Source organism: Capsicum annuum, chromosome 7, assembly GCF_002878395.1.
Source record: "Capsicum annuum cultivar UCD-10X-F1 chromosome 7, UCD10Xv1.1, whole genome shotgun sequence".
Classification (NCBI taxonomy): domain Eukaryota; kingdom Viridiplantae; phylum Streptophyta; class Magnoliopsida; order Solanales; family Solanaceae; genus Capsicum; species Capsicum annuum.
The window spans coordinates 137,427,515-137,440,071 of record NC_061117.1 but is presented as its reverse complement, the minus strand read 5'-3'; the positions used below and the strand labels follow the sequence as shown (position 1 = coordinate 137,440,071).

The following is a 12,557-nucleotide window of genomic DNA, read 5'->3' as shown; positions in this document are numbered from 1 at the left end:
ACACATAAAATAAAAATACGTGTATAATATTATTATTTTTAATATTATTTTATTTTTTTGAAGATAAATCAACACGCGAAAGATAGTTTAAATTTTTTTTTTTTTAATTTTTCATCGAATATGTACTATCGAAATATGTACAAATAATATTATTGACAGTTGTGTTAATAAAAGTCATAAAACATAAGTAATTTAATATATAAAATAAATTATTGGATATTTAATTTTTATATTTATCAATTGAATTAATTAAACAATATGTAATTTATGAGAAACTCAATATTATAATGAAAATATTTAAGAGAATTAATCAATTAGTCAAACAATTAAAAATACAAAGACAAATTCAATAAATAAAGTAGTTTATCATACTATTTGATATGCCGAATGCAAAGGCCCAAGTGGCAAGAAAAACAATATATTAAAAAAAATAATTTTATCAATTACATGTCACAATTTTAGAGGGAGAAAGGTAATTTTATCAACAACATGTCATAATTTTAGAGGGGAAAAATAATTTTATCAACTACATGTTACCATTTTAGATGAGAAAAGTAATTTACCAACATGTCACAATTTTAGAGGATTTTAAAAAATTAAAATTACCATAATCTTATCAACTACGTGTCATAATTTTAGAGAAAAAAATAATTTACCAACACATATCTCAATTTTAGAAGATTTTAAGAAAATGAAGATTACCATAATGTCCCTGTGAAGACTATCAAATTTTGGTATCCTCTCTTATAGTATAATTTTAGTTTCATAAAAATATTAAATATATATATATTTTTTTAATGAAAATAGTCTTCACAAGGTAGTATAATCTATTAGAAAATTTATATGTTTCATTATATAATCCATAAGAAAAATTGGGTTAGACACAAATAAAAAGGACAAGATATAGGTAATATATTCTATTTTCTTAAATTAAAATTAAGAACTAATTAAGGTTGCCATATTATTTTTCTGGTGGAATTATTGTAAAGTTCGATCATAGTAACTTTTGTGATGACTGAATCAAAGTAAAACACTTTTGTGTAATGAATAAAATAAAAATAACTTTTATGTAATAAAAACAAAGTTAAATGACTATGAATGAAATTTACTTTAAAAAAATGCATACTCTAAAAAATTAATGAATTGTGTACTTTTTTATCCACAATCTGAAAATTAATGAATTGTGCATAGAGAAAAATATACAATTTATAAATAAATGAATTGTGTAATTTTTTTATGCTCAATATGAAAATAGATAATCTAAAAATAACTATTCTGACGCAGTTTGACTCATACCGTTAAAAATTTTAAAAATTATACACTTATTTAATACATAGTGCATAGATTGATCACTTCCGACATATATGACATAAATATATGGTTTCGGACTCACCGCTTACTTTCCTCTTTGGAAAAGACTAAGGGTGTGTTTGGTATGATGAAAAATATTTTTCATGGAAAATATTTTCTTGGAAAATGTTTTTCTGAAAAATAAGTTGGTTTTCTACTTATTTTTTTATGTTTGGTTGGTGAGTGAAAAATATTTTTTAAAAAATATTTTATGATGTTTGGTAGGTGAGTAGAGAATATTTTTTAGAAAAATATTTTCTTGTGTTTGATTGGTGAGTGAAAAAATATTTTTTAGAAAATACTACTACTAGCTATTAGCTAGTATATCAATGTCTCTAACAACTCAATAATTTGTAAGAAATAATTTACGCATAACAAAAAATATCAATATCGAATTCTAAAATACTGCAATCACTAAATTTAAGCAACTATTAATTAGCAAATATAAGAGACACTTTTCAATATTTTGCCAGGACACTCTTAAGATACTACAATCAATAAAGATATATCGGAATGACAAGCTTATTCAATCTCGTGAAACAAGTTACATCGATGACAAGATGAAATATGCAATTAGCAAAAGTAACATAGATAAATTTTTCTCTATGAATATGAAAAGAACAATACATTCAACGAATATTGGAAATGAAAAAAATCCGAGTTTCACTTTTTTTATTTCAAGCAGTGAAAAATTAAAATAAAGTACAGTGAAAAATATTTCCAAGTAATGTAAATTTTTGAGAAAAGTAAATTTTTTGAGTCATGTGAATATGAGTGTTATTGGTGTGAGAAAAAAGATAAGGATAGGATCATAAGTCTCATTTGTTATTTTCTGAAAAATGACTTTCCTTAACCTATGATGAAAGTCATTTTCAATCAAATGAACGAAAATGAGTTATTGTAAAAAATATTTTCCCAACATTTTATTACAAGCAAACAACGGAAAATTGGAAAATATTTTCCAGAAAACATTTTCCATCTTACCAAACACACTCTGAAAATTCTAAAATCTCAATCTTAGCAGTTCTTCTTAATATTTTTGTTTTCCTTTTATAGAAGATACCAGATTAATTTTGTGTCAAATTATGTTTTTCTTCTCTGGGTTTTATAATAGAAGTGGGGACTAATCAACAACTTTATTGAAGCCCTAAAAGGAGAATTCTCTAAATTTGTTAGTTTTCAGCTGTGGCTGTCCGTTTTCTGGGTCTTCTTCCGTTGAATTTTCTTGTAGTAATTGTCTTGGATCTTTACTTTCTTCCTTGTTTCCGATCTCTTTGTATTTTTAGGAGTGAAGGGAATTTCTTTCTGTTGGGCTAATTCCTGTTTACCCTTTTTGAGAGTTAATAAAATTACATTGCTGGTGGGCTTATCCGCCAGATGTACACACTCCCGGCTGTCGATGTTTGTTAAGTTTTTAGCTTTGTTCATTTGTTTTATTAACATATAAATATTAACTACGAAAATTAAGCGAAAAGCTTTGAAGGTTAGCCTCACGTTGCACATCTGCTAAATTCGACTTGTTCTTCAATTGGAAGATCAACGGCTGTTTATAAATGAATTTTGTTCTACTAAATTGTGGGGTGAACTTGCTTGAAATAATTCATAGATGTCTTCAAGCTTTAGGAAGTGGTGTGTTTAACCACGGGTCATGGCATGGGAATTCTTCATTGCTTCAGAAATTACTCTTCATCTTTATAATGTGATGTGTAGACGTGGAGAAGATTATCATCACGTTGTTCTTTAGTTACATGTTTAACTTGATCAATTGTTTGCTAGACGCAAAATTAACCTTTCAGTAATGACACGATTACGCTCAACCGTGATAGATATATGCATCCTATTCTTCCTTAATCAATTGGAAAAATTAGTGTCTCGTTCCTTTTCTTATTTTCCAGCATTACTCGATGAGCTTATCATTGCATGGTAAATTAGTAAGATCGAATTCCATTATTTGATCATGCAAAGCAGGTTATCTGAAGGGCAAGCGGAGGGGATAGCTCAAAATACTTAAGGCAGAAGCCATCAGCTTGGAAGAACTGCACATGGACAAGGGTAAATGTTTAATCTACCTAACCTAACTCTGTATCTCATTTTTCAGATTTCTGACAATTTTCTGCCATTATAATGATTATTGTATATATATTTGTTTGTTGGTGATGTATTCTTCATGTAAGCCCCATGGAAAATTCTACTAAATTTTTTCCATTAATGCTGTGCTGTGTTCAAATTAGTCAAAAAGTTAATGGTGCACGCTGAAATGTTTATGGATGAAGGCCACTTTGTACAGTTGTTTGCAGTTTTGCATTAGGAAACTTTATAGGATATATACATTACTTGGAAAGCATATGTACATTTTTAGGAAAAAATTGTATTTACCCTTCATTTGCAAGACGAGCATTCAATATTCTTGTAAGTATTGAATTCTAGATGAAGGAAATTTTGTAGCCATAACTAATTGGACATCTGGGTCTAACAGGTGCTACACTTGAAGCTGGAGATGGCAGAAATAGCATTGATCTCGTGAAATCAGCAGCCTCTGACAAACATCTTGACCTTTTGAGGCCGTCAGCTCGATATTTTTCTGTGTCTAAAGGTGGCCTTTTTCTTACTTTTAAAAAAAATCAGAAGTCACAAGAAGCTTTATAGAAACTTGCACTAAGCTGGTGCATCAGGCATACTTACAGAGCGTGTCAATTGTCTACTGTGTCTGGTATTCCATGTACATCTCGTGCAATGATCAGTTTGCACAAAAAAGCGAGCAAAAACATCCGAGTTTAAGGCGGTGAATGTTTCTCCTATTTCCTTTAAATATTCCGCTCTTTCTTTCAAGCCAGACCATCCACCACCTACCATGGTTTGAGGTATATATTGTGTCCCAAGTCGTTTGAGAATTCTTGCTTAAGTCCCCAGTTCCAGCACTGAAGAAGCTATGTGAAGGAGCTAGGCATGGTCCAACACATGCCAAATATTGCCAGAGACATGCTCCTGATGCTCGTGACGCTGCAATGCAAAAAGAGGTGGCCAGCTTCCTCCGATCTCTCTTCACACAATGCAGACACCTGCTGCAAAGCTGAAACCCCCTCTTTTAAAGGTTTATTTGAGTGAAGAAAGCCTCCCTAGACAAAATATAAGGAAAGCAAGAGACCTTCAAAGGAGCACTACTTAACCAAATTTTTTCCAAGGCCATATAACCCTGTTGGTGTTTGATTGCAGCACGATTAGCAATTTCCAACTGAAAAGTCCTTTTCATTGCCTCTTCCATTTGATGGAGTCAACTTTGTTGTAATCCAAAACTAGCCATTTTCTTTATTTTTTGGGATACCATGCCTATTTGGCCTTCTATATTCGGATTACAACCTGGATAGAGTAAAGAGGAACCGTCAGGTTTATGTTTAATGTGAAATAGCCACTTACAATCCACCATGTTTTTGGAAGAATCACAAGAATCACATGGAACCAAGTCCCAAGTATGGTTGCGAGCAAGAGCATTAAATTCAGCTTGCATTGCAGAGCTCCATTGGGGAATTAGCTTGGCTTGCTTATAGGTTATGGGGATTTTTGGAGACGGTGTAGTGGTTGTGAGAAATTGACGTGGTTTAAGGTTATTAGTCTGTGAGCGGGTGGTCATTGGGTGTACTTTTGTGTCTGGCTGGGTTGGCTGAGGCTGGTTTGGTGGGTCAGGTTGGGTAGGAGAGGCTACTGGTTAGGCGGGGGAGAAGCCATTTGTGGATGATTTTGTGACTGAGCAGATGCGTTGGGAGAAGGATGTGGAGTTTGGCTAGGAATGGGTGGTCTTTCTTGTCTGCGGTACGTGATAAGTGGTCGTGAGGGCAATGTTTGAGGTGCTGAAGAAGCAGAAGTAGACTGTTTTTGATAGGAATCCAATTTTTGAAATTCACCACCACCATCAGTATCAAAGGATAAAATTTTTGTTTGAAAATGTCTTTCAAGCATGGGATATAAAGTTTTAAAGATTTTCAAAACTTCTGTTTTAGCTTTGAGCGTGAATGATCGACAAATAAAGCGTAGTATCATTTTTTGTCAATCGATATTACCGGAGACTGCCCCCACAAATCACTGTGAATTAAATTTAATGGACTAGCACTGTGCAAAGAACCTTTTGAAAAAGGCATCTTGTGGCTTTTATTAGAATAGCATGAATTACATACAGTATTAGTTTTGGAACCAACAGCTGGGATGTAAAAATCATTCAAAAATTTATTTAGAACTTGACGATTAGGGTGACTTAATCGTTGACGCCACAGGTTGTATGAAACAACAACGTTGCATTTTGGTGAACCATCAACATCCCCCGATGGCCACTCATACAACCCGTTTTTACTCCATCCGCGAGCCAATGGTGCCCCCGTAGTCAGATCCTTTACAAGACAAGAGAAAGGAAAAAATTCCATAGATGAGTTATTATCGTGACAAATCTTAAGAGACAGAGATTAGATTATTTTTAATAGCTGGAGAGCAAAGAATATGTTGAAGCTGAAATTGGTGATTTGAGGCATTAAAATTCACATTACCAGTATGAGAGATTGGAATGGTATTACCATTACCCATGACGATCTCCTTCGAACCGTGGTAGTTTTGTGTAGTGACTAGACTTTGCATGTCTGAGGCTATATAGTGGGTGGTACCACTGTCAACGATCCACAGAGCTGATTGATTCTGGAGGCTTGCAGCATAATTAGCACGCGCTTGAAAATGATTGTGAGAACGTGTCCGACATATACGAGCAGGATGACCTCTACGTTCACAGAGTTGGCAGTAGAGGTTGTTGTTGGAAAACTGTTGTTGATTATTACGCCGAGGTTGTTGATTGTTACGCCAGGACTGATAATTATTTTGTTGGTTTGGCGCATTTGATCGTCAATTATTGTTCTGGTGATTGGTGGAGCCTTGACATGTGGGACTGGAAGTAGTTCCCTGGGCAACGTTGGCAGTGATTGGAGCAGAAGGTGTCTTTTTGGCTTCCTCATGCTGCAGGAAAAGCTCATGATCAAGGAGCTTTTCATATAGTTCTTCATAGGGGATTGTTGAATCTCGAGCGCGGATAGTGGCTGAAAGTTATCGAAATTCAGATCCAAGGCCAGTGAGAATCTTGACAATCAATTCTTCATTGTATATGGGGGATCGAGCAGTGGCAAGTTCATCACAAAGAGACCGAACTTGATGGATATAGTCTGCAACAGGCCGCGAGTCTTTGAAAACGCGGGCTAGACGGTCTCTGAGACTAAAAATACGAGTTTGAGACTTATTTGCATAAGCAGTATGCAAGGCGTCCCAAGCGACTTTTGCATTTGTAGCAGAAGTGACTGTACTGTACTGCCAATGGTCGCATCCACAGTTGCCAAGATAGCATTTAATATAAGTTGATCTTGTTGAAACCAGGAAACATAATTAGGATTGGGTACTTCTAGGTTGTTTTCAGATATAGTTTTGGAGGGGGTTGGTATCGATCCATCAAGGTGACCAAAGAGATTCTGTCCACTCATAAGCATGGACACCTGCGCCTTCCACAACGAAAAATTATGGCTACCAACAAGTTTGATGGGGAGCTGAGTAACCGGATTGCACTGGACAACAGTCTTTGAGTTGGAGATGTTGTCGGCATTGACGATGCTTGTATTTGGGTCCATTTAGGCGTAAGGTGTTTGGGCTGGGAAAAATAGGAAGGAAAAACAAAGGATCAGGCTTGTTAAAGCTATAGAGCTCTTGATACCATAAAGAGGAAGAGAACTGAAAGCAGCAGATTAACTATGATTTTATTGATTCTCTCCTATGGATTACATGTGGATTACATACAAATCTGAACAAATCTAGGTAACAAAGAGACCTACTAAAATACAATCCTATACATATACCAAAGCTGATAAGTACTAAAATAATACAAGAGTCCTAAACAAAACAAGCGTCCTAAAGATATCAGCTAGCTGTTATTAGACAACTCTTGGTGGACATGTGTTTTTCCGTCATGCCTTTAGATTATCCGAGGAAGATAAACCCTTTTCCCATGACAATAAGTTGCATTTATGCCTGCATCCAAGAAGCAGCGTTGTGTTTAGCTCACAGAGTGAAATGCTCATTTCTCATGTGTGGCCCATATAGATCAGGAAAAGAAGTAGAATGCTGTTAAGAACATTTCTTCATAAACTTCTATCAATGGTGGTTCCCTACCTTTGTATTATATATTCTAGCTTCTGAAACTAGAACAACAAAAAAGCTATCAATGTTCTCATATTCTTCAGCAAATAAACACAAAATTGCTTTAGGATTGAAGTACATTGGAATGTATCTTAATTTTTTCATGTCTTAAGTTTTATCTTCATTCAGTTACTTCTTCGAGGCTAGAGATAGCAACAGGACGGTGCGGAGCGGTTTTGGGTATGTGAGGTTGAGGGGCGGGTTGATTTTTTGATAAGAGATTCTTTTCGGGTTGCGGGATGGATGTGTTTTTTTTTTAAGAAGCAGCCGGTTGATTAGATCATCTAATTTTAGATGATTTAGCATGTCACCATGTTGGTTTTGAATATTCCTGTTCATTCCTTATTTATTTAAGATTTTATTTTTGCACTGTAGAGAGACTAATATAGAAACTGGTCCATTTAATATTTTTCTACAGTCCTTGCCAGATCATACTTCAAATTTAATCTCTAATATCTATGATCAATAATTTAATATACACACACTAGTATTTGTAAAAAAGAAAATGATCTTTGTAATTTCAAGTTTATCTTTCAGTCAAGTACCCCTGTAGTCGTCCCTTTTTTTTAACTTGTAAATTATACTATGGTAGGGGTTAGGTCTGTGTACACACTACCCTACACAAACCCCACTTGTGGGATTGCAGGGGTTATCTTGTCGTCGTTGTAAATTATACCATGGAACAGAACAGAATGATATACTATAAAAATCAAATAAGCTGTACTGAAAGGTCATATTAAAACTCAAATAAGCAATCACGTGAATATTCATTAATTGTTCTTAATGTAGTTGTTCATATACATGATGTCGAGTTTTTGTCAACAATATGAACTTTGTATCAAGATATAGTGAAAAAATGAATGTAGCATTTGTTGAAGTTAATTAGAATTCAGATATTACAGAAAAACTTGTGTACTTACGACAATTTTAAACGAAAATAAACTAACAAAGTGAAAGGGGAAAAAAACTTAAGCGGGGCAGGGTGGGTGGAAGCTGGTATGAGGCAGGTGGAAAATACTACGCGGGGTGTGGCTGGGTGGGTTTAATGTTTGTGCGTTAAGAAAATCAGCCCCGCCCCCTCCCCGTTGCTGTCCCTATTCGAGGCCTTCTTATGGCTCTTTCATAGTGTGAGGATAAAATATTTTGATACATGTTTCATAAAAAAATTATTCTGATACATGTTTTTACCTATCTAAGTTTTCTGGTCTCTCTCTCTCTCTCTCTCACTCACTCACTCCCCATTAGTATTATTCATAGTTTTTTTCCCTTTTGTTTGGGTTGTGGGGGTGTAGAGTCTTTGCTAATTTTATGTTTAATTCCCTAGTATTAATCTTTTCTATCTACCGATCATCTGTCCACACGGGCACACAAAAAGATTAAAAAAAGAATGGAGAACTGAAATTCTGAGTTGGATACCTGTAATTATAGGGCAAGGAAGTGATGCAGAAGATCGTGAGAAGGGAAAGTATATGTTGATTAGAGATGTAGAGGACCTTCAAACGGGGTTCTATGATAAACCTCTTCCTTGCTTTGGTTGTGGAGTCGGATGGTTTTCGTAAGTGCTATTATTTATATCATTTACTTTCTCTCTCTTCTTGTGGCAAATCTGATTGTCTGTAGTTATTTACACTAGATTTCTACTGGGATTTCTATGCCCGTTGATATGGTATTATGCCACAATACTTTACTTTGGAAACTACAACCGTAAGGATCCTAGAGAACGTGCTGGGCTTGCTGCATCTGCTATTGCTGTAAGTTGATTCCTGTCCCACTTGCTGAACTTATAACAAAATAATGGATCAATCAAAAGATGAAAAAAAGGAAATGCATGAGATTGCATTTCTCTTCCTTTATGGTTTTGTTTGACATTTGGATTTTTTTTGCTTCTCTTAATACTGTGTTAAAGTTAACAGTTCTAACAACGTTCAGAATTTACACTCTTATGCAGGCAATGGCGTGTTCTGTTGTGTTGCTAATTATAGCAGCAACTTTCTTCTTGTAGCTTCTGTGATTCCAGTTTCATACTAGCCATAGCTATTATGACCCAAGATATGCAGAATTTTGCTGTTGCTTGTTTGTAGTCAATTCAAAAGCCATTACTTGTGTCCAAACGCTCCAAATTGTAAATGCTCTTACGAAGAAAAAAAAACTTATACACAACTTTACACATGAAAATCTATACCTCCTTATGTGTTCCATCTAGATTTATTATTGAAATCCCTCGTTTATATACATGTTTTTCATGTTAAAAGTGCCATAATAATACTATAGATTTATGTGTAGACAAGTTAAACTACTCTCAATTGTCTCCTGTTTTAAAAACAGAGGTAATCCAAATTGCTTCAGTCTCCCGTCCAAGGCTCTAACTTAGCTCCAAATTGCTTCGAATATGTTACTGTTAATGGCATTAACAAGGACTTGTGAGTCTGATTCAATATGAATCCCCTTAAATACACTGTCGCAACACCACTTGAATCCTTGATATTGCCTTGGCTATATGTAGTGCAATAGCCCAAGAATGAGGAGTATGCCATAATAAGGTCCCATTTTGGTTTCTCAAATAGCCGCCTCCTGTCAAACCCGAGTTTCCTGCACTACGATCAGTATGTGTTAAGTTAAATTCGCTGTCTGGTCGCTTAATCCGTTTCTACTAGGATGCCTTTCATAAAGGGTCTTACATCTCTCTAATGTAAGCTGGAGTTGTGGAGTTGTTTACTGTGGATGTGGTACAGTTAAATTTGTGGATGTGTCAAGAGCATGTGTGGGTTCGATTTGTTAGCAGTTAGATTTTTTATTGATTAAGAGCTAAAAACAGTTATAAAAAGGAAAGTAACCGAGCAAGTAAAGCAAAAGAATGAGGGCGAACTTCGCGAGAACTGTCAAGCGCTACAGTCGTGCTAGTTGTTAGCCTTAATAGTAAATGGTGAATGATAAAGAAAAACAAGGAAAAGTTTGGAGACCAAGTATCAATTATTGTATTGATTTCAGAATTAGAGATGGTCCATCCGTCTTTTGGGATATTACGCCACGGAAAGTGAACCGAAGATCCTTTCCTACACATTTCCAGAACGTTGCCTCTCTTCGCAAATCGACCTTCTGACACATGGACGACCAAAAATTTCTGTTCTTCTCGAGGTGTCTTTTAGGGCTGGTTACTTGCTTTTACTAGCTTTGTATGTTCCGCTGTTCTGTGTATCTAGATTTCTTTCTCGACCCGCAAAGCTTCACACGAGTCTATCCCAATTTTTTCGCGTCTTATTTCATCATGTCCGATGCTGCTGCTAAGTTTAAGGACAAAGAATCATTAACTTTTTGAGCCGTGCATTAATGAGATCTTTCCTAGCTCTTACGTTTTTGGTAAGGACTGCAGATCCTTGAGCAATAAAGGAACGAAGGAGGACATGTCGGTAACGAAACTAGGCTCCCTCATGAAAAAGAGCGAACTGATTGATGTGAGACTAAAATACATATATTTAGATATTATTTGCTTCATATTTAGTAGTATTTTTTTGAGCATTAATTTTATAGATTACGCCTAGTTATATTTTTATGCCAAGGATTAAACGATGTAAAGATAAAGAAATGTGAAGCAGAAACGAATTATAAATGAAAAGCTATACAAGGAAATCAAGCAGACAACTTAATAGATTAAATGTAATATTATATTATTATTTCTATCATCCAACCTTTATAATGCGTGAGGGTTGACACGTGAAGAACCAAAGTAGCTAGGCAAAAAATTTAAAGCCGAGTCACTGGACGTAGTGTGGAGGAGAATTGTTCAGATTTATTTTTCAGTTTATTTTAGACTCAGTTATTTTATTTGGAATTTTTTTCCTACATTTATAAATATTTCATAAAGTCAGTTTCTACGAAACTTTTGACCTAAGGTAAGTTAAGAGCCGCCGTGTTGGCCAAAGTTGATCACATATTTTCTTCTCCTTTATTATTTCTTTTTACGATGTTTCTTTGGATGATCTATTGTAATTTATTACGATGCAAAGGGTCATGATGACACTTGTCGCATCAACCCTTGACAAGTAAGCCTATCACTCAAATTGATATGAAAGGAAACAACACCAAAATTCAAGATAGGACTTTTAGAGCGAAGTCGAACCACACATATACAATTATAGCAGAAAAATATATAACAAAGACATCATAAATCCCTTAAATTTGATGTCACAGTGTAAGAAACAACTAAGTACAGTTCAAAGTCAAAATTTACAACTGATAGTCCAAAAGGAACATAATCTGTCTCTGAATACGAAAACAAGACATAAACTACACAAGAGGAGGTAGTAGATCAACCCTGAAAGCATAGACCGACCGCTACCTCGAAGTACATAGATCTACATTGAAAGGGCGCAGTATGAATGAGTACGGTCCACTTGTATTCAGTAGGTATCATAGACCGATTGAGAAAAATAGAAAATGAAATATATAAAATATACACTATGGGTACATCACCTGCAATCAGAAAATGTCCCAAACGGTAGCCACACCGTCTCCACTAACAATTCTACAATTTACACATATACTAAGTATAAGCACGAGAAAGAAGCACGAATAGATAGATATAAAATCAAGAACTAAAATACAACACAAAATCCGTACAATGTATAAAAATGCAATAAAGATTATGATGATGATGATGTGATGCACGAGGTTGTCGCACAACCTCCGTATACACCGATCGAGCTGTGCTCCCGAGATAGGACCATGGGCGTTTATCAACCCATATACAATCCAATAACCCATACCAATCTAATATTCATAACTCCTCTCCGGCATAAACATCAGTAGAGGATTTTTAAAGATGTCACATTTTCTGACAGAAAAATTAGTATTTCTACAATTGTACCAATGTTTCATGAATGTAATATTATATGAGGATGTAATGCTCACAACCAATCAAAATGAGAATTTTCAAAGCCACAAATCCACTCAATATGCCAACCATCCATGATCCAATATATTTCATAAATCAATAG

At 34.8% G+C, this 12,557-nt stretch overlaps 1 protein-coding gene across 5 annotated transcripts; it reads left to right on the top strand.

Annotated features, from left to right (window-relative positions):
- The first annotated feature begins 2,311 nt into the window (after nt 1-2,311).
- On the top strand, nt 2,312-9,759 carry LOC107877909. Of its 5 annotated transcripts, none has more exons than XM_016724714.2 (6): nt 2,312-2,521; nt 3,319-3,402; nt 3,827-3,943; nt 8,992-9,118; nt 9,197-9,314; nt 9,512-9,759. In XM_016724714.2, exons 2-6 carry the CDS (start codon nt 3,393-3,395, stop codon nt 9,563-9,565), a joined length of 426 nt encoding a protein of 141 aa, XP_016580200.1. In that variant the 5' UTR covers nt 2,312-2,521; nt 3,319-3,392; the 3' UTR covers nt 9,566-9,759. The 5 variants fall into 5 exon arrangements, with proteins under 5 accessions (XP_016580200.1, XP_016580201.1, XP_016580199.1 ...); XM_016724715.2 differs by having other exon boundaries at nt 2,339-2,577; XM_016724713.2 differs by having other exon boundaries at nt 2,339-2,755.
- Nucleotides 9,760-12,557: the final 2,798 nt, after the last annotated feature.